This window comes from Ovis canadensis, chromosome 2, assembly GCF_042477335.2.
Source record: "Ovis canadensis isolate MfBH-ARS-UI-01 breed Bighorn chromosome 2, ARS-UI_OviCan_v2, whole genome shotgun sequence".
In the NCBI taxonomy this organism is placed as follows: Eukaryota; Metazoa; Chordata; class Mammalia; order Artiodactyla; family Bovidae; genus Ovis; species Ovis canadensis.
The window spans coordinates 215,740,384-215,762,556 of record NC_091246.1 but is presented as its reverse complement, the minus strand read 5'-3'; the positions used below and the strand labels follow the sequence as shown (position 1 = coordinate 215,762,556).

The 22,173-nt window shown below is 38.1% G+C and overlaps 1 protein-coding gene across 13 annotated transcripts in view; it reads right to left on the bottom strand.

The window, feature by feature from the left end:
* Positions 1-22,173, bottom strand: part of PIKFYVE (phosphoinositide kinase, FYVE-type zinc finger containing) — an 80,802-nt gene that overhangs the window by 31,314 nt on the left and 27,315 nt on the right. For 7 of the 13 annotated variants that reach the window (XM_069578174.2, XM_070292275.1, XM_070292271.1 and 4 more), the window contains 10 exons: positions 21,738-21,885; positions 21,021-21,188; positions 14,175-14,234; positions 12,442-12,571; positions 11,672-11,852; positions 10,943-11,017; positions 8,176-8,283; positions 3,267-3,407; positions 2,449-2,575; positions 1,063-2,222 (listed from right to left, as the gene is read on the bottom strand). In XM_069578174.2, the coding sequence (XP_069434275.2) occupies positions 1,063-2,222; positions 2,449-2,575; positions 3,267-3,407; positions 8,176-8,283; positions 10,943-11,017; positions 11,672-11,852; positions 12,442-12,571; positions 14,175-14,234; positions 21,021-21,188; positions 21,738-21,885 (2,298 nt within the window). Of the gene's footprint in view, positions 1-1,062; positions 2,223-2,448; positions 2,576-3,266; positions 3,408-8,175; positions 8,284-10,942; positions 11,018-11,671; positions 11,853-12,441; positions 12,572-14,174; positions 14,235-19,514; positions 21,189-21,737; positions 21,886-22,173 lie in introns of those variants that run through there. The other 6 variants (XM_070292276.1, XM_070292277.1, XM_070292278.1 and 3 more) reach the window with 2 other exon arrangements.

Here is a 22,173-nt window from a genome sequence, read left to right as displayed (position 1 = left end):
CACATATACACATGGAAACACCCACAGAAGTATACACAGGTGATTCTGTTTTTTTATAAAAATGGGATGTTACATATATTAAAATACAATCTGCTTTTTAACACAAGAAAATATGTCATGGGTTCTCTCTGGGTCATTCAATGAGATCCAACTCATCCTTTTAACAGCAAACAGTCAGAAATAACCACTTCAGTAAATATCCTTGTATGTACATTACAATAAAATGTAAGCATCCTTACACAAAATGCTTATTTATCTGTGCTTTGTAGATAACGTACAAGGAATGAGTTATAAAAGATAGAACTCATGAACCAAAAATATATATATGTGCTCATGTAAATTTAAAAGGCCCCCAAATCACTTTTAATAAGTTTACATAAATGTATAAAACATATATTCATATAAAGTTTATTGTAAGCATTTTTCCATACTTCATTAACCATGGTTCTTATCACATTCCTTTTTTCCAATTTCATGTATTAAAAACAATATACTATCATTATTTAATCCTTCCTAGACAAGTCTATGGGGTCGCACAGAGTCGGACATGACTGAAGCAACTCAGCAGCAGCAGCAGACTTGTGAAAGTGAACATCTATTTGTTTTATTAAACAACTGCATTTTCTCCTCAAAAGATGGATTTGTTCATGAGTTTTATCACCTATAATTTCCTATAATAAGGAAAAAAAAAAACACGCATTTCCTATAATAAGCTTCTAACTCTACTCTCCAGCTGGCTACCATTAAAAGGATCAAAGACATCACATTACACCCAAGTTATCATGTCAGAAATTCTAAGCAGCTCCACACTGCCCCCTACCTCACAGTTCTGAGTTTGCTGTGAGCTTAGCCTGAAACCTTCAAATCTAGTTTCATCACATTACACTCCTATTTCATACATTTTAAAGTAACACATAAGACAAGAGACCAAAAAAAAAAACCACATACGAAATATTTAATAAATCTGCATGCAAGCTGTCATATTTGACTTTTTTACCTTGCCACAGCAGAGATTTTCCACCCATCGTAAATGTACACAAGCACAAAAGCAGTCTTGCTCACCTTTGTCGACCACACTGCATCACTTGTAATCAACCCTTTTTCTTCATCACCTTCAGTTCTGCTTCCTGATTTACCACTTGAGGTACCTGATGCCTCCTTTGAGTAAGCAAAAGGGTCTGAATTTTTTTGCTGGATTCTTCCTCCTCTGGCCCGATAATCAGCTAGCATTCTCCCCAAGCTCTGGCTGTCCCCCAGGTGCTCAGCAATTCTGGTGCTCACAAGCTTATGTGAGGGCAGGACTTGAATGGACTTGGCCTGAACACTTCCATTCATGCCCTGAACGCCAGAGAGATCCCTAAGCATCTGTTTCTTCCGCCTGCTCTCCATTTCCTTGAACTCCTTATTGAGGAGAGGAGACCAGTAAACCTGCTCCGCAAAATAATCTCGGGTAGAGCATCTCATGCCCTTGTCAGTTAAAAGGAAGGGCTCCCGGAATGTGATGACTGGCGAGATGCAGAGGATCACATCTTTCAACTCTTGCTTAAAGGTCAAAGAATCAGTCTTCCGTTTATCTTCAGAAGAGGTTACTTCTTCAGTAACATACAGGCCGGTGTCATCCTGCAGAGGGTCTCTAAAGGCTCTCATCTGGCTTGTGGGATCCGGAAGCTCCTCTATTTGCTGCAAAGCCTCTGGCTGCTCACTGCCTATGGCGTCCTCTTGGTCATCCACATGGAGTGGCAGCAATGACTCTGGTACTGATGGAAAGAGAGCGCAGGGGGCACCCATCGGGCAAACTGCTGGGGCATGCTCTTGAGGCTTCAAAGAGGCAACATCCTGCGGCACACTCTTATTTTCCTGGTCACCCTTCTCAAATAGAATCCTTGATTCTAGCAAACTGCCATCATCAGAAGGCAGAAAGTCTGGAGGGAAGTCAGGCTCCCGGGGGAGGGGACTTCCGCTGAATGGCTCCTGTGCAGCCCCTTCATCCTCCTGTCCCTCAATCAGAGAATGGAAGGAAGGGTTTTGCGTTAATGTTGGAGGCATAGCAAATTCATCCATAAGGAAGGAGATTTCTAGTTGAGAATGATAAGCTACACAGATCATAAATATTAAGATCTCCTTAACTCGAGCCAGCTCATAATCAGAGCCTCCTCTAAGCTTGATTGTACAGCCCAGGTGCTGTGGACAGCCTTCAAAAAACATCAGTGTTTTGGTTTGTTCTACAAATAAACAAACACAAGGTTAAGAAGGTTTAGGTGGCAATCCAGAAGTCCAGACAGAATTAGTTCATTATCTTAACATCTACCAGATAAAAACTCTTAAGACCATAGTTGTATGCTAACAGCCATTTCCTACTATTAATATGTCAACATCATCATTCTGCTGAGTTTATCCATTTCCTCAGGTCCCCCCATTTCAGGTGAACCTACACTAAAGACCACTCACCATTAGGCAACTGAAACATCTGCATGTAAAACTTGTGACAGGTGCCCAGGTGGGGTTTGGTGAGCAGCTGGTCCATTGACATCACCAAATCACCTTGGGTCATCCGGCTAACTCGTTCTAAAACTTGCTAGAACACAGAACAACATCATAGTACAAAATTAAAGAAGAATAAAATTTTAGTACATTTTATATGGAAAAACAATAGAAACACTTGAAAATGCCCTCACCAAAAAAAAAAAAAATAGAAAATGCCCTATTTTCTTTCAAGATGAATTTCCTTGATTTTAGTAATTATATGACTTTTACTGATTCTAGATAAGTCTACACTTAGCAATCAATATGTGCTTACTAAAATAAACCATACTCACGTTAATAATATCAAAAGACATTTAAGTATTATTCACTGGCACAAGATACTGATTCAGCGGTGGTGGGTGGGGAATTTCCACAACTGACCTCCATACTAAAGAAGGTAATTTTTCAAGGGAGAGAAAATTTTCTGCTTTGTATGACTCCCCAAACAAAATGACGCCTCTACAAAGACTACTTAGTAACTAATGTCAACTACACCTATGGTTTGGTAGACACTTATAATGAGTGTTACATAACTCATTATGTATGAGTGCTACATTAATTATACTTCTTCAAGCCTGAGATCCTCCAGTCTTAAATAAGGAAAGCGCTGCCGTTCCTGTACTTTCAATATATACAGTACAGCTAAGAAATAAACAATCAAAGAACACTGTATATCCACCATACATGCATATAAATTTACAAGCTGTCATTTTTAGAAATAATAGAAAAATAAGAACACTCACTGATTTTACATTAATGACCAAAGTAATGCCGTGTTCCAGCAACATATCCTGTGCAATTCGAGATACCGTTTTCTCAACCAGAACCAGTGTGGGTCGAACATCAACTATTCGCTGAACATAATTCTTTAGGAATTCCCTTTCCTAAGCAAGATAAATAAAAAACATTGTATGCGGTACAAATCAAGATCTAGACATGTAAAAATACTAGGGCAGTGTGACTAGTAACATCAAACTAAGTTTTCTTCATCCACAAACCACTACTAATAGAAGTTTCCTACTAAGTAAACATTGTACTGATGTGTTAACTCATTTTTCAGGTCCTCAATCTCAGGTAAAAATATGCTAAATATCACTTACCACTGTGTAGGCAAATTAATTTAAACACAACCAAGAATACTATTTATCATTCTAAACTGCTGACTATGCTAGAAAGAGTTTCAGAAGAAACTTTATTCTCCAACTCACTAATTTTTCTTTGAAGGACTCTGAGTTCTTAATAACTTGTAATAAAAGCCAAGAATCCAATTAGCTAGCTCTCAAAGCTTAAAAAATCAAAAAATTCTCACAGCTTCCCAAATGAAAGCAACTAAGTATTTTTAATATAATTATGGATTTCCCCTTTTACATTCTGAAACTAACCAGAATAACTCTTCTTTCAGGTATCTGAATAAATAACTAACAGACACTGTTTCAGCTACTTCCTAATTTCTATCTCCCAACAGATAATATTCTACTTAGAACAGTGGTAGTGACAAATTAAAACAATGTTTAATACAATTTCATGACAAAGGCTTACTCTCAAAGCAAATGAATGTTGTAAATAACAACTCGAGTTTAAAAAATGTAATTAGTTAATTGCTTTATAAAATCTCTAGACTCAGGAGACAGTGGAAGGTGGGGACACACCTGTCACTTCTGCTCCAAATGCCCAGTGCTTTCTGAGTCAATTTTGTATTCATGGTCAGAGCCACCAGCAATGGATGAGCCTATTCCCTGCAATGAACTTGCCCTGTTATGTTTCTTTTCACCTTTCTCTGTCTTACTAATAGAAACTGGACATTCTCAAATTATCCCATTATTAACAAAAAGAAAATTTTTTCCCATTTTAAACTTTTGTCCTTAATTTTTAATTTTTTTCTTAATTTTTATTTTTACTTTATTTTTTTCTTTTTTTCTTAATTACTTATTTTTGGTTGCTGCATGAGGGCTCTCTGTAGTTGCGGGGGCTACTCTCCAGTTGCAGCACACGGGCTTCTCATTGCGGTGGTTTGTCCTGTTGCACAGCAACGGGCTCCAGGCGCATGGGCTTCGGCAGCTGTGTCTCATGGGCTCCGGAGTGCAGGCTCAGTAGCTGTGGCCCACAAGCTGCTCTGCAGCATCTGTGATCTTCCAGACCCACATTGGCAGGCGGATTCTCAACCACTGGACCCCCAGGGAAGTCCCAACAAAAGGAAATATTTTTCCCTGAAATGTGTTAATCTACTCTGCTTATTAAATTGCAATGTAATGACATTTTAGACTATTTTATTTGTGCAGCTTCAATAAAGAAGAACTTAAATAAATTCATTTTTGTTTAAGCTTCTGGCCACCAGTATAGGGATAGCAAATACATTTCCTCACAGTTCCAGCTCCAGTCAACTATTATGATTGTACATGAAGCAGCTTGCTACAACTGGGGCTTGGACCAGGCTCAGCAGGGAACGAGTATCAGGAGGCAGGCCCGGGAGACAGAATGGAGCAGGGGTAGACCAACAGACCTCTGGGGCAGACCTTGTGAAGACAGTATGATGCCCAGCCTAATTTTACCCTTGCCCTTTTTTTCTCATTCTCCTTTTTTACGAGCTACCCTGCAGCTTCCTCTTTGACTGGTCATGCCACAATGAGTTCCGCCACTCCAAGCAAAGGGCGGGGGAGTGTCAAATCAACTGATATTTTCTGTCAATTCAAACTAAAAGCCTGAATAGGTCAGGACTTAAAGATACAATAAACTATGTTCTGAAGCACTGATGAACAAGATGCTTTGTTGCTGTTATTCAGTTGCTCAATCGTGTCCAACTTTTTGAGACCCCGTGAACTGCAGCACGCCAGGCTTCCCTGTCCTTCACTATCTCCCAAAGTTTGCTCAAACTCACATCCACTGAGTCAGTGATGCCGTCCAACCATCTCATCCTCTGTCATCCCCTTCTCCTCCCACCTTCAATCTCCCAGCATCAGGGTATTTTCAAATGAGTCAGTTCTTCGCATCAGGTGACCAAAGTATTGGAGTTTCAGCTTCAAACATCAGTCCTTCCAATGAATGTTCAGGCTTGATTTCCTTGAGGATTGACTGGTTTGATTTCCTTGCTGTCCAAGGGACTCTCAAGAGTCTTCTCCAACACCACAGTTCAAAAGCATCAGTTCTTCAGTGCTCAGCCTTCTTTATGGTCCAACTTTCACATTACTACATGACTACTGGAAAAACCACAGCTTCGAGTATATGGACCTTTGTCAGCATAGTGATGTCTCTGCTTTTTAATATGCTGTCTAGATCTGTCATAGCTTCATTTTCAAGAAGCAAGTGTCTTAATTTCATGGCTGTAGTCACCGTCTGCAGTAATTCTAGGGCAAAAATAAAGTCACTGTTTGTCACTGTTTCCCCATCTATTTGCCATAAAGTGACGGGACTAGATGCCATGATCTTAGCTATTTGAATGTTGAGTTTTAAGCCAGCTTTTTCACTCTCCTCTTTCACTTTCATCAAGGGGCTCTTTAGTTCCTCTTTGCTTTCTCCCCTAAGAGTGGTGCCATCGGCATATCTGAAGTTATTGATATTTCTCCCCACAATCTTGATTCCAGCTTGTGCTTCATCCAGCCTGGCATTAAACATCTTCTCCTATCTTAAAGCTTCTTTTCAGATTATGAATTTACTCAGACATCCAACTGTGCAGTAGTTTGAACGTTCTTTGGCATTGCCCTTCTTTGGGATTGGAATGAAACTGACCTTCTCCAGTCCTGTGGCCACTGCTGAGTTATCCAAATTTGTCAGCATATTGAGTGCAGCACTTTAACAGCATCATCTTAATATAATTATACAAGTTACAATTAACAAGTTATATTAATTAAATCATGTTTGTTAATATACATTTGCCCAGAGCATATGTGTCCAACATGAAGACTTCGGTCTATTAACCTGGTCATAAAAGGGGAGTTACAGTGGATAAATCTAAGGACAACTTTTTGGTAACTAAATACAATTTTACAACAATTTTACATCTCTGCAATCAGGATGTATCTTGCAAACCATGTGGTTGTGATTTAAGTCTGTAAGTCTTCCACTGATACCAGTGAGATCACGAAAATTCCCAGCATCAAAGTAGCTCAGTTTTCCACAAACCATAACTGTGTTTCTTCTGATTCCTTATTTCAGTTCTCACTGAAAAGTCACAGTAAATCAGAGCTAGAAGGAATGGCATAAATCTGGTTGAAACCCCTTATTTTTACTGATATCTAGCTGAATTCCAAAAAGGAAACAGTCCCAGTTAACAGAGTTCACTAAGCAGCAGAGCATGGTGACTTTCACCACAATTAAGTTTTTTCTGTGTCTGTGAATTGAGAACAAAAGTGTCCCTGGTGGCTCAATGGTAAAGAATCCACCTGCCAATGCAAGAGACATGAGTTCAATCCCGGGTCTGGGAAGATCCCACATGCCTTGGAGCAACTAAGCCTGTGCGCCACAACTACTGAGGCTGTGCTATAGAGCCCAAGAGCTGCAATTACTAAAGCTACGCAACCTAGAGTCCGTGCTCCACAACAAGAGAGGCTGCCACAATGAGAAGCCTGTGCACCCAGAGAGTCGCCCCCACTCACAACTACAGAAAAGTCCATGCAGCAACCAAGACCCAGCCAGATGAATTAATTTTTTAAAAAAAGTTACTACTCCTATCATATGCAAAAGTGAGCTCATGAATTTCCAAGTAATGCTTTTCCTAAATGTTTCTGGAACCGAATATTAAGTGTTTCTGCTATAATAGGAAAAACACATTTCTGAAAACCTCCCATTCTGAGCAACTGCAAATTAATTAATAGCGTTTATGGGAGAAAAGAAGTTGGGGCAGACAACCTATACAACTTCATATCAAAAGCACTAATAAGAATAATAAGTGGTACCTTGACAGAGGACTTGGACAGCCCAGCAAAGCAGCTTAGCCTAGCTGGAGGTGGCCTCAAGGGAAATTTTAAATGTACAAAATCAACTGCAACAGTACAAGTGGAAATGAAGCTCCAAGCAATGAGTGCCCAAAAGCCATCCAGGACCAGGGGCTGGGTCTCCCTGGGGAGAGTGCTCTTTCAGCAGGAGCTCATTTCTAATCTCTTAAAATGGAGCTAAAGGGCTGTGTGGGAACTGAGCTGAGGCTGTTCTTCCTTCCAGCTGAGGGCTATAATCCTACTAAAGCTATTCCGGGCCTCCTCACTTAAAAACCACACAGACATGGACACAACTTCCATCTGACATCACTCCCTTTTACTGACACTTGGTGTTCTAGAAACATGTTTTAGTAGAATGGTCTATATTGAAAAACAGGTGTTACTGCTGGAAACCTGATTAAAAATCGTTAGACAAATCCTTAAAGTAAGTTCATGACCCCAGTGGGAAGAAAAAACAGGATTTGGATTTTCACCTTTTTTTCAACTATTCCCCAAAAGTCACACGTTGCCATTAACACTTTGCAACTAAAAACAGTGACAAAGGCTTTGGTAAGCTTCTAAAGTATGATACATAAGAATGTCTTCTATAATACATTTTTTAATGAAACAAGAGCAATGAAGTTTGCCTATCAAATTTAACCAGCTGGAAGAAAGTATAAGAGTTGGCAAGTACCTTAGTATACAAACATTCCTCCAGATTATGGTTTCAGTAAGGAGTTCTTACCTGAAGCACAATAGGATCAATGCAAGTAAATTTGGTTTCTTCTCTGTAGAGATATTCAATGGAACACTTCAACAGAAGAATTTTGGGGTTTTTAATAGAAGAATTCATCTAAAATATAAATGAACAGTTTGCTAAAACTTTGAAAGTTTGCAATTTATAGACCTCCTTTAATCACAACTCTAAGTTCATACTGGTCATAATTCCTCTTAAATAGATTCCCTCATTATATTCAGATTAAAATACTCTCATTTATTTTGTGCTATTCTTTTTTTTCAAAGCAAATAATTAAAGCCATGCAAAGTTCTTTAAAAACTGGCTTCTTTTTCACTAATGCTATTTTACCCAATTTTCTATACTCTTAACTATCTTTTCTTAAATCCTTAATGTTTTTAAGAAAAGTTATCACACCCTCGGTAGGAGGGAGAGGGACTTAAAAGATAGGCTACTTGATAAACTCCCAGAGATCAGCAATTCTAAAAGCAGAATTTAACTTTTCTAAGACTCAAGAAAAGTAGAGGAGGGAGAAAGGAATTAAAACATCTGCTGAACATATTTTTGATGGAATAAATTTCCAGCAGTTGTAAATTTGCAAGCTAAACTGGGAAACAAGAAGTTAACAACAGAAAATCTTTAAGCACATCCAGAAATAGAGACTCAAACAATATACCCTAACCACACAACTAAAGCCAGAGGCAGAGGAGTCTGCATCCTGCAACAGAAGTTTCCATCTGACCAAACTTATTAGCAGGGCTTTTTTAGTAACTACAAATTAAAGATGGTCTCTAAACACGGTCATTGGGGCCAGACATTCATTCACCCATATGTGACCACCACACGCACATAACTTTTTAATTCTGGAGATGAGCACAATATACCTACCTCTGAATTCAACAAACATCATTTAATCAGATTTAAAGTACTACTTTGATGGGTACAGTGCTGTTTTAATAAGACTCTATGTAGAAATATGGACTTTGGATCATTGCTATGAAATAATATCAAATTCAAACATAATTTTATTCATCTATGGTCACTAATACTTTTCAGGAAGTTTAATACCTTATAAAAATATATTATTATTCTCAGCTTAGAAAAGAGTGAAAACAGACTGTAGTTTATGCATTCAGTTGCTCAAGCTTGAAATTTGCCTGAGCTCTCACTGTAACCAAACCAACAGTACCAGAGATGAGGCCAGGTGTCTCTATTTTTAACACATTCTCTTAGTGATTCTGAAGCACAGCAAGGTCTGAGAACACTGTTACAGATCATCAGTTTCTCTAAAAGTGAGAACCAGTAAACAAATAAACAACACTGGAAACACCCAGAGTGATTCCATTAAAAAGTCCCACCCAAATGCAAATTGGTGCAGCCACTATGGAAAGCAGTAGGGAGTTTCCTTAAAAAAATAAAAACAGAGCTACCATATCATCCTGCAATTGCACTCCTGGGCAGACATCCAGAGAGAAACTCCAGTTTGAAAAATACACACACCCCAATGCTCACAGAAGCACTATTTACAACAGCCAAGCCACAGAAGCCATCTAAATGTCCATCCACAGATGAATGGATAAAGATGTAAATATACACACACACACACACACACACACACACACACACACACACACACAGGAATACTACTCCACCATAAAAAAGAATGGAATCATGACATTTACAGCAATAAGGATGGACCTAGAGATTATCATACTAACCAAGTCAAAGACAAGTATCATATGATATCACTTCTATGTGGGATCTAAAATATGATAAAAATGAGCTTCTTTAAAACAGAAACAGATTCACAGGCATAGAAAACAAACTTATGGTTATCAAAGGGGAAAGTGTAGCGTGGGGGGCAGGGATAAATTAGGAGTTTGGAAATGGCAGCCACTGTGTATAAAACAGATAAACAACAAGATCCTACAGTATTGCACAGGGAACTATATTCAATATCTTGTAATAAACTTAATGGAAAATATGAAAAAGAATATATATATGCATATACCTATAACCGAATCATTTTGCTGTATACCAGAAACACAACACTTATTAATTAACTATACTTCATTAAAATAAAATTTCATTTCATTAAAAAAGTAGTCCCACCCCCCATTCTCACTCCCCTAAAACTACTAAATGAGAATTTCTAAGGTTTGGGCTTAGGAATCTACATTTTTAATAAGGTCCTGATACATATTACATTTGCTAACCAGTAGCCTTCAGAATAAAATGAGAGACAAAGTCCTCATCTGCTTCCTCCAGCCTCATTTCCTGCCAGTTCCTGGCACCATCTGGCACCTTAGGATCTCAGACTTTCCTTAGTACAAGGGGTTATTTACCCTTCTCTCTGTTCTGGTACTAGAAAGAGGCCTCACAGCTGAAGGTACAGAGAAAGATACAGAATTCCAGTCATAATTCTGTGTTCAGCCCTATGAGGAAGAACAAAGTTTTAAAATGGTAGGCCTCTGGAAGAATTCTGGTCTGTTAGAAAATCTTTTATCCCTGAGATGTGGCAGGGTCAAGAGAGAAATGACACCAGCATCCTCTCAGCCTGTTGACTGGGAAGCCTTCTTCTGTCTGATGAGTTCTCACTGTCCAAGTCCCTGTCATCATCAGCTCTGGGAGACTCTCCCTGAACCCCCAAATTTTACTGCTAGTCACTCCTCTCTGTCCAGTCTCCTTTCCCTCCATGGTGAGGGCACCCTCAGCTTGTCGGCTTGGCACACAGTCATAGTTTGCTGAACTTCAATGTTGAACTGAATCACATTACCTTTTTATGTGCAATATTCTTGGTGCAAACATATCCATTGACAACCACAGAATCAAACTTCTTTCCACCTGGGATCTAATGAAACAATTAAGAAAACAACACAATTCGATATACATCTTTAGAATGCAGTCAAATGAATTCTATAAGTATTTATTTCCACTTTTTGTTTTCACTATTATGTAACCAAATAAGAACAGAAAGTTCTAGGATGTATTTCTTCCTTTCAACCAATAATTAATGGCACCTTCCTACAATCATCAACTCTCTAACATACTATCTGATACTCTAGAATACCCATTTGACCAAACAAATTAATGCCAGATGTCAATTAAAACCACTATTAAGTTAAACATCATAGGCAAAAAATATAGGCAAAACTCCACTACTCTCTAAATAAAACAATTACCCCCTGCTTTTCCTCAGAACACTAACAGCATGTGTGAAGAGAGGCCTTCTTATAGATGACACATCAAGAGGAGGAAGTAGGAAAGTTTGGGTTCCCAACTCACTGCAAGCCCAACTTACCCCCGCCCCCACTCATCTCTCACTTCCTAAGAGTGGCTTTTATGACCTTTAAGTGCACTGCTACCAAATAGGACAGAAAAACTTCCCTCTCCTCACCAAGCATCCCTCCTGGCAATGACCCTTTCAGATTACCATTAAGAGACAAGTTACAATTGGGCCCATCTCATGAACACCAAACATGAGGAAAACATTGGCAGAGCTCACTTTTTTGATGTGGACAAACTGGCGGATATCCATGTCATCATCCCGGTTCTTGACGTCAGGTCGGACTGTCTGAACAACCTGGCAGACCAGGGATACGATGATGTCCCTCCAAGACGTTGACAATGACTCACTATGGAGCAATTGTTGGAGCAGCGCCATCATGTGGTTATGATTAGCTGAACTACAAAAATGTTACAGGAAAGACGTTTGCACAGTTAATACTGCCACGGAAAACAGCTCTGAAGATGCAACACAGTCTACAAAGAAACCAGCACACGACTTAATGGCTTACAGGTAAGATCTTCCTGGTCATTTTATTCTTTCAGCATATCTGCACCTTAATGCTTTTGCATATAAAGAAAATCTGTGAATATTTTCAATTAAGATAACCCATTTAAGGGAGGTTCAAGAGGGAAGAGATATGGGCATACTTGTAGCTGATTCATGATGTACAGCAGAAACTAACACAACACTGTAAAGCAATTATCCTCCAATTAAAAAATTGAAAAATAAATAAAACAAAAAGTCTACGGGTTTGATAAAAAAAAAAACCCTATTTAATTCAATTAAATTTTAACACATAAATAACAATGGGGATAGACAAGCACAACTAGGACGCTCTGCTTTATTAGAAGTTTTACCAGAACAGGCTTTATTTCCTCAGTAATGTTAGCATTTTTGACTTTATAAGGAAGAGCTATACAAATGCTTATCAAGTCACTTAAGATTAGAAAAATGGAGAATTAAAATGAATAAGCTCACTGCCTTACAGCAACCTCTCCATAGCTTGTTTCTCTCCATTCTCCTCCCTCAGCAGCTCCAGGTTGTTATGATGCCAGCCCAAAGGTGTGAAAGGCAGTTCTTTGGATTTTTCCTCAACTCGACGGTTAAATAAGGATTCTAAGTGTAAAATAAGAAATTATATTCATTGTCAAGTTTTGTACCATCTACTCAGAGATTTAGAAATCACCAACTTATCTTTAAAAAATTTTTAAGTTAGCCAATTCAAATTATTGATGTAAAAAAAGCAAGGACATGTTTAAATTCATAGATTAAAAAAATTAAGTCTGAGTTAGAAAGTCAACATTCTCAACAGCCAAAATCAGAGACAGAAGTGTAAAGAGTAAATTTACATAAGCAACCAGGGCTCTCAAGAAAGTAACTATAAATACGGCTTTTGAAAAGCAAATGAAATGAGATTTGTTTACAGTCTTTTTATTTATTTGGGGATATTAAGAAAGAGAGGTGGTTAATTTTCCCTATAAAATCACAAACTGAACACTGCATTCAACAGAAATCAGAATGCAAGGAGAACTTGTGATAGTGTGGGTGCTGAGAAAAGCTCAGCTTTGATTCGTCTGAACCAGGATATGACAGTCTAGAAAGTCTACTCAAACAATCCTTTCAGTGTTTCTTTTTCAATACTAGAACAAAAAAGGCTTTCTTCTTAACTGGCAATACTTTTACAAGTCAGACCAAAAAATTAACTGAAGAAATCAAAACATGGTAAATAGTAATTTATATAAAATTTTGTAAATGATCAAAACAAAAAAAAATAGGTAATACTAAATGCTTTGCAAAAAAGATGCTCACTAAATAACTTTTGAAATTGTGATTGAATAAATGGAAAGAAAAGAGGTAAAAATTCTCTAGTCTTTCCCCTCTTAAAGCAAACTGAACAAATGACAAAAAACCTTCAACTAAACAGTCCAGCAGCCTCTAGAGTAAAGCCAGTGTCCATGACAGGTGAGGTACAAGAACAGCACATTTCAATTATGTAAACCCTTGGTCTATAAACATCTGGTTGAACCAGATGCTTGAAGGTGAATTTAGAAATAAGTTGTGACACTATCTGTCAGCAGCTGCCCTTGTACCAGCTCACCCTACCTTCTCTCTTTTATATGAAACCCTCCCATTATCTGAGGCCTAAACTGTAGCGTGTTATGGACCAAATAAGTGTGTCTTCACTCCACAACAAGCTAAGTAGGGGTGGGGTTAGGAAAGGTTTGTATTCTTCTGTACTTCCTTTCGTCCCCAAGGAAATCATAAGCAGAATTAGTTCTTTATTTCCTTCAGTCCACTTATTGTCCAAATCCAGAGAGCAAGCAGCATCCTCAATTAGGTAAGATCTGCCTGTGGCTTTTTGATGAGCTTGACAATCACTTGATGATATGTCTATCAATACTTAATACTATATTCATGATACAGAAAAGCATTTCCGTGATATAGAAAAGCCTTTAAATGAATAAAATTCAAAATCTAGGTAAAGACTTTTAAACAATTATTTTTCAGATCAGAGACCTCTCAAACTAAGTCCAAGTTTATATTTTTGGTTTTCAGCAGTCTCAAGGCTACTGCACATATTGAAAAAGTGTGTTCCTATGGTACTAAAATAATATAATGCATTGTCAGTACTCACTCAGTGCCAATCAGTATCCTGGGCCTACAGTGTATCTCCATGAACAAGAGACACGATCCCATGTATAGCTTTTGATAAAATTACCTTTGATGAAGGCGTCACTTATTGATAGCTGTTGTCCTCCATTGTCAGAAATCAAATACTCTGCATGCCAGGGAGAGAACAGAGAGAGGAGGAAGGAAAAGGAGAGGCCTATGACTATAACAGGCTAGCATAATTATACAGAAAACACACCCACACACAAAGTATTACTCACACTAAACCCATCACAGCCAAGTCACGTAAACTTTAGGCTAAAATATCAGTTTATAACTTGTTTTGCATACTTCATACTAAACTTGATAGACTTAATAACTCAACAGAGCCATGAGACAGCAATGACAGATAATCTTTTTAACAGATCATTTTTCCCTTATCAAACCTGAACTGCTTTATGAAAACTGAGGTCTGTCACAGATTTGCATGACAAGCCTAAAAAGTTACACTCTTTATCTCATCCATAGCCATATAACAAATAATAAGTTCAGATAGAGAATACGTTGCATAAAAAAATAAGGTGGGGTTTTTTGAATTTCAAAATATAAGCTATAAAACAAATTAATACAAAAATGATAATGGAAGGGAATTAAGATATAACTCATAATGATTATATTAGTTTTTAATTTGAGTTTTAATGTTTCAAAAATTCTAACCAAACACTTCCAAATTGTTGCCGAAAGATAACTTGTGAACACACTCTGAATGTGTTCTTTCAAAACTTTTAGAATATTAAATATTACAAGTGAAACTTATTCTTTACTTTCTCATGACCTTTCCTCTAGGTGTGTGACCAAGCACAGCTCAAATGAGGTTCTTTCTACCGTGCAAATTTAACCACAATGCATTTTAAGTCCTTTAAGGTAAAGGTGATCCACAAAATTCTTTTCAAGTAGATCTCATTTATAAACAAAAGGGCTTCAAAGTCAATGTGTTTATAAGCCAAAACACTCATCCTTCAAAACAAAAGAGCAGAGAAAAAAAAATTTAGCAAGTTCAAGTGTGCCATGCCAAATACAATATAATCAAGTATGTGGACCAGTAAAAACAGATATTATACTTTATTTGTACACCTCCCTCACAGAAATTAATAATGCCAATGCCTGTTTATCCAACTAATATACAGAGGCTTTAGAAGCTTTATTCTTCAGTCTAAAGGATATATATGTACATATATATATAATTTCAGAGGCAATAGATTTTCCCCATTTAATTATGAAAAAACTTTAAACATACAGAAATTCCTATATATCCTCCATCGAGACTGAACAATTGTTAATGACTTGCCGTATCTGATTTCTCCGTGTGTTTTTTTCCCAGACTATTTGAAGTTACACGTATCATGACATTTTACCACTAATACTTCAGCATGCATCTCTTAAAAACTAAGAGCATTCTCCTCTAGAGCCATAATATTTACACACTTAAGAAAACTGATAATTTCTTAATATCATCATATTAGTCCATATTCAAGTTTATCTGTTTCCAAAATGCTTTAATAAATTTTTTTTCCCCTCAAACCTGGATCCATTAGGTTCATACATTACATTCTCTTCATTTTCTCTTCATCTAAAGCAGACCTTCTACCTTTTTCTTTCTCCTGATATTGAATTTTGAAAGAACTTAGGCCAAATGTCACATTCTGGATTTGATGGACTGTCTCCTCACGGTGCTGTTTAACTTGCTCTTATACCCCACAGACTGGTTCCAAATAGGAAAAGGAGTACGTCAAGGCTGTATATTGTCACCCTGCTTATTTAACTTATCTGCAGAGTACATCATGAGAAACGCTGGACTGGAAGAAACACAAGCTGGAATCAAGATTGCTGGGAGAAATATCAATAACCTCAGATATGCAGATGACACCACCCTTATGGCAGAAAGTGAAGAGGAACTAAAAAGCCTCTTGATGAAAGTGAAAGTGGAGAGTGAAAAAGTCTGCTTTAAGCTCAACATTCAGAAAACAAAGATCATGGCATCCGGCCCCATCACTTCATGGGAAATAGATGAGGAAACAGTGGAAACAGTGTCAGACTTTATTTTTTTGGGCTCCAAAATCACTGCAGATGGTGATTGCAGCCATGAAATTAAAAGACGCTTACTCCTTGGAAAAAAAGTTATGACCAACCTAAATAGCATATTCAAAACCAGAGACATTACTTTGTCGACTAAGGTCCATCTAGTCAAGGCTATGGTTTTTCCTGTGGTCATGTATGGATGTGAGAGATGGACTGTGAAGAAGGCTGAGCGCCAAAGAATTGATGCTTTTGAACTGTGGTGTTGGAGAAGACTCTTGAGAGTCCCTTGGACAGCAAGGAGATCCAACCAGCCCATTCTGAAGGAGATCAGCCCTGGGAGTTCTTTGGAAGAAATGATGCTAAAGCTGAAACTCCACTACTTTGGCCACCTCATGCGAAGAGTTGACTCATTGGAAAAGACTTTGATGCTGGGAGGGATTGGAAGCAGGAGAAGGGGACGACAGAGGATGAGATGGATGGATGGCATCACTGGCTCGATGGCCGTGAGGCTAAGTGAACTCCGGGAGATGGTGATGGACAGGGAGGCCTGGCGTACTGCGATTCATGGGGTCGCAAAGAGTCGGACACGACTGAGCGACTGAACTGAACTGATACCCCCATGTTTCCCTATAAATGTGGAGTTAGGTCTAGGGGTTTGAGGAAGTCATGCTTTTCATTTTCTTTTCTAGGTACTACTTGCTAACTTTCCAAGAATAGTTCAGAATCCTGCTTCCAACACATAATAAACTATATTCTAACTGCATAGCTCTCCATAACAAATAGTGAGAAATTCATCAAACCAGAAAATCACACTGACTCAGTTTTACAAGTTTCTGAAAATGAGTTAGCTTATGTAATACAAAAAAAATGAGCATCTTTTTAAGCATAGATACTTAAACAAATTTTAACAATTCATATTTCCTCAGTGTTAAAAGCTAGAGAACGATCCCTAAGAAAAGATGTAACAATTTTAGTAACCATTAATTTTAATGGAAATATGAAAATCACCCATTCTCATTTGTTATTTAAGGGAAACGAAAACCAGACACAGGGGAAATCTATTATTCTTTCATTTTCTGAACTAGATCACTCTGATGACTTTAGCTTCTGGTAACCAGTGTTCCTCTTAATTACTATGTAGAAAAAAAACAATTTATTATGTCTCAACTTCACAAAAGAGAAAAAAAATTAATTCTTGTTATATGCTAAAAGCTAATGAGAGAGAAGTGTGAAAGCCAGAAACATTTACTAAGGGGTAAAAGTTCTCAAATTACAGGCTCTCTGAAGTCATTACTAAGAAAGAAGGTAATTATTCTGGTATGTGTGTGTGTATACACATATATGGGTTTCCCTGGTGGCTCAGACAGTAAAGAATCCACCTGCAATGTAGGAAACCTGGGTTCAATCTGGAATATCACTCAGCCATGAAAAAAGAATGACATCTTTCTATTTGTGAAAACATAGGCTGACCTAGAGAGCATTATGCTAGGTGTAGTAAGTCAGAGAAATACAAATACTGTATGATTTCCCTCATATGTGGAGTCTAAAAACAAAACAAATGAATAACCAGAACAGAAATAGAGTTATAGATACAGAGAGCAGACAAGTGGTTGCCAGAGAGGAGAGTGGAAGAAGGGAAGAAACAGGTGAGGAGATGAAAGGGTACAAACTCAGAGTTGCAAAATAACTAAGTCATGGATATGAAATGTATCATGTGGGGAATATAGTCAATTAACTGTGTAATATATTTATATGGTAATATATCATACTGAACTGGCAATCATTTCAAAATGTATAGAAAGGTGGAATAACTGTTGATCAATTATACTTCAAAAACAAACAGAAAAAGAGATAAGGTTGGTGGTTACTAGACGAAGGGCATGGGGGAAGGGGGACTGGAGGAAGGCAGTGAAGAGGTACAAACTTTCAATACCAGGGACGTAATATAAAACACAATAAATATAATCAACACAGCTATATATCATATGTGAAAATTTTTAAGAGTAAATTCTAAGAGTTCTCATCATAAAGAAAAAAGTTTTTTCTATTTCTTTTATCTTGTATCTATGTGAGATGATAGATGTTCACTAAACTTATACTGTGATGAAGAAGTGAAGTCACTCAGTCGTGTCCGACTCTTTGCGACCCCATGGACTGTTGCCTACAAGGCTCCTCTGTCCATGGAATTTTCCAAGCAAAAGTGGAACACTGGAGTGTGTTGCCATTTCCTTCTCCAGGGGATCTTCCCGAGCCACGGATCAAGCTCGGGTTGCCCGCATTGCAGGCAGACACTTTACCGTTTCAGCCATCAGTTCAGTTCAGTTCAGTTCGGTCACTCAGTCGTGTCCGACTCTTTGCGACCCCATGAATCGCAGTACGCCAGGCCTCCCTGTCCATCACCAATTCCCAGCGTTCACTCAGACTCACATCCATCAAGTCAGTGATGCCATCCAGCCATCTCATCCTCTGTCGTCTCCTTCTCCTCCTGCCCCCAATCCCTCCCAGCATCAGAGTCTTTTCCAATGAGTCAACTCTTCGCATGAGGTGGCCAAAGTACTGGAGTTTCAGCTTCAGTATCATTACTTCCAAAGAAATCCCAGGGCTGATCTCCTTCAGAATGGACTGGTTAGATCTGCTTGCAGTTCAAGGAACTCTCAAGAGTCTTCTCCAACACCACAGTTCAAAAGCATCAATTCTTCGGCGCCCAGCTTTCTTCATGGTCCAACTCTCACATCCATACATGACCACGGGAAAAACCATAGCCTTGACTAGACAGACCTTTGTTGGCAAATAATGTCTCTGCTTTTCAATATGCTGTCTAGGTTGGTCATAACTTTTCTTCCAAGGAGTAAGCATCTTTTAATTTCATGGCTGCAATCACCATCTGCAGTGATTTTGGAGCCCAAAAAAATAAAGTCTGACACTGTTTCCACTGTTTCCCCATCTACTTCCCATGAAGTGATGGGACCAGATGCCATGATCTTCGTTTTCTGAATGTTGAGCTTTAAGACAACTTTTTCACTCTCCACTTTCACTTTCATCAAGAGGCTTTTTAGTTCCTCTTCACTTTCTGCCATAAGGGTGGTCTATACTGTACACCCTAAAATTATATACTGCTTTTTGTCAATTCTATCTCAATAAAACTAGAAGGGGGGAAAAAGTAACAACAACAACCACCAGGCACTCTCCATCTCCTTATTATCTTGGATTTCACTTCTTCTTAGCAGTGAGTGTTCTTTTTTTTTTTATTTTTTTTTTTTCCTTTCTTATCTTGACAGAAGTTAAAAAATAAAGCTTCAGTTAATATTATATCAACTTCCCCAAATAACTGACCTAACTTTTCTTTCCTTGCATCACAATTTTAAAAATATTTTCCAAGATATCCTTGACATTTCCTGCAGTCTTCAGTACAATCTGGACTTCTGCTAACCTGCCACTTTTTTTGAAAGCACTGACCCTCTTTCAGACTGATCCTCATATGAAGGCTAACTCTCACAATTTTAGTAGAAAAAAAATTTTTTTTCAAAGGTTGAGGTCAGAAAACTGCCAGAGGAGTTGTGACAGTTTTTCCAACTGTCGGTGCTTCCCCTTTCATTTTCCTTAGAGATGCAATTTAAGGGTGCACTGTCAAAACGTCAATGGGGCCTTCTATTTCATTCTCCTCCTAACATTATGAAGTTGGGTTTCCTAAAGCAAATGCTTGACTGGGCTCAGCAGCTCACTGTTTGCTATTATGAATTTCATGATGTCAGGTCACTTTCTTCATGATTTCAAAAAGCGCCTTAACTTTCCAAGAGATGAAATCATCAAGTCAAAAATGTATTTCATAACTCTACTTTCAGCACAATGAAAGTGCCGCCAACTACGTCCAGGAAATAGATACCTCTATCATGACAGATCATGCCACCTCTGAACCACACCTATCATTCATATGACAAAAATCCAAATCCTCCACATGACCAGCATCTACAGTTAAATCTCACCCAAGTGCCCAGTCTGCGTCAATGTCCTTTCATACTCACCCAAGGTTCACCACCACTTCTCCAATTTCTGATTTGAGGATTCTGATACAGATGTGTATCATACTCATGTTCAGTGCTAGTCAGGTCTCTCCTTTCCTTAAACCTAAACTGGCCTTTAATTATATCCAACAAAGTAAGCCTCATCACCCATTTAAAAAAAAACATTTCTTTTCTGCATACTGCTATATTCAATTTTAGTAATGGCTTAAACTTATTTTTCCTTTTATACCAAATCTCCTTTGAATTATGATTTTTGAGTCAGTAGACTAAAACCTCAAATAGAACAGCTAAAAGAATGATTTTTTTTTTTTGTATTAGAGAAGAAAACTTTTTTACAAATACAGCATGTATACAACAAGCATTTTAAGGAATAAAGATGCTTTGGAATGTGTGAATGTTTTTCGCCAGTCTAGTTCAAGCACCTGGAAAGGTTTAGTGAAACACTATGCTACTGGGTAACAGCATAAGCAAAGAGGCTTTAAAATAGTAAATGAAAAAAGAGAAATGAATAGAGCAGAACATCCATGTTATAATGCAAAGAAATGCCACCTTGGAAGTTGCACATTATGCTAAGGGAAAAGTAGTCTGATGCTGTTCCCTTTAATGACTAAAAGCTTTAAGCTGGGTGTGGTGGTACTAAGGGAGGAAACAAGAAATGAAAGGAACTGGAACCAACCAAAAAGAAAAAAAACATGTGGAGAAGAGGTGTGGGAAAAATGAGAAAGGGTGGACCAAAACCCACAGCAAATCCCCTCAGCCATGGGGACAGAGGAAGCAAGAAGGACAGGCCGGATGAGATCCACGGCCCAACTCTCCAGCCTGTGTTCAGATTCCAGGTGGTGACTCCCTCCTACCTTTTTGGTCAGCAGGGTGAGGGGGCACATGTGGGTACTTGGAGGGCTTCTTGATATGGAAGTTCACGTTGTCCAGCTCCACGTTCAGGCTGATGGAAGCGGCTGAGTCACTGTCCACTGTGGACTGGAAACTGCTGACTGATGTGCGCTTGCTAGGACTGGCAGAATCTTTTAGTGTTGGGGAGGGGAAAGAAATATAGGGAGAGGAGGGGAGTAAAAACGGGTTTCATCAGGGTATTGGAGGAAAGGAGAAAAATGGTTTTTTTTTAATATACAAGCCCAATGTGCAATACCAAAATGGATACAGTATTTTCATGTATTGATACTTCTGTGTAGACTTAATAAAATTTGAACCAGTTAAATATAAAATGAATTTTTAAAATAAAGAAATATATTGGAGGTTCTGCAGAGAGAAGGCCTGATATCATAGCGAAGAGGTGAGAAAGTTGTCTACTGCAATATTATTAGCTTGGAGTTATTTTTAAGCTGCTGCAAACTAAAGACTACAGCGAAATCTGAAAACACCAGTGATTCAACAAATTGGTTTCTTAAGAAAATACTGTATCTAGGACAACGATTGCTATCAGACGTTCTTTACGTTTAGTTGAAGCCATAAAACTTAACAGTAGGATTGTTGCAACTAAATAAACAAAACACTGTATCATACATACACGTTAATGATTCATAAAAACTAAAACGTCAGAAAGTGAAACTCACTAGTCAAATTATCGTCACCTTCTTCAGCTATCTGCTCAGTGTCACTGTCATCAAACTTGATGTCTTTAAACCAGGATGGCTCAGAGTGTCCTTCCACGGAGTTCACCGAGTCACTGTCCGGAGAAGGGGTCTCGGAAAATTCTGTACTCTGAACGAGTCAAGACAGAATCCAAGCAATTGACTCACAATGGCAACAATGTTGAGGCTGTCACACTACAAATAAATTCCAGCCTAATAATTGTATAAGGCTAACCACTGAATATATTAAATAAGCAAATCAGTAGAAACTTTAAGTTGTAAGCCAGCATTGTAACTGGCATTTCCACTCTTACAACTATAATATTCACGAATCAGCAGGCTAAAAGGCAGCATATTATGACCAAACATATTATACAGATTTTATAGTGTTTCATTTCTTTTATTCCTGAGAGTGAAG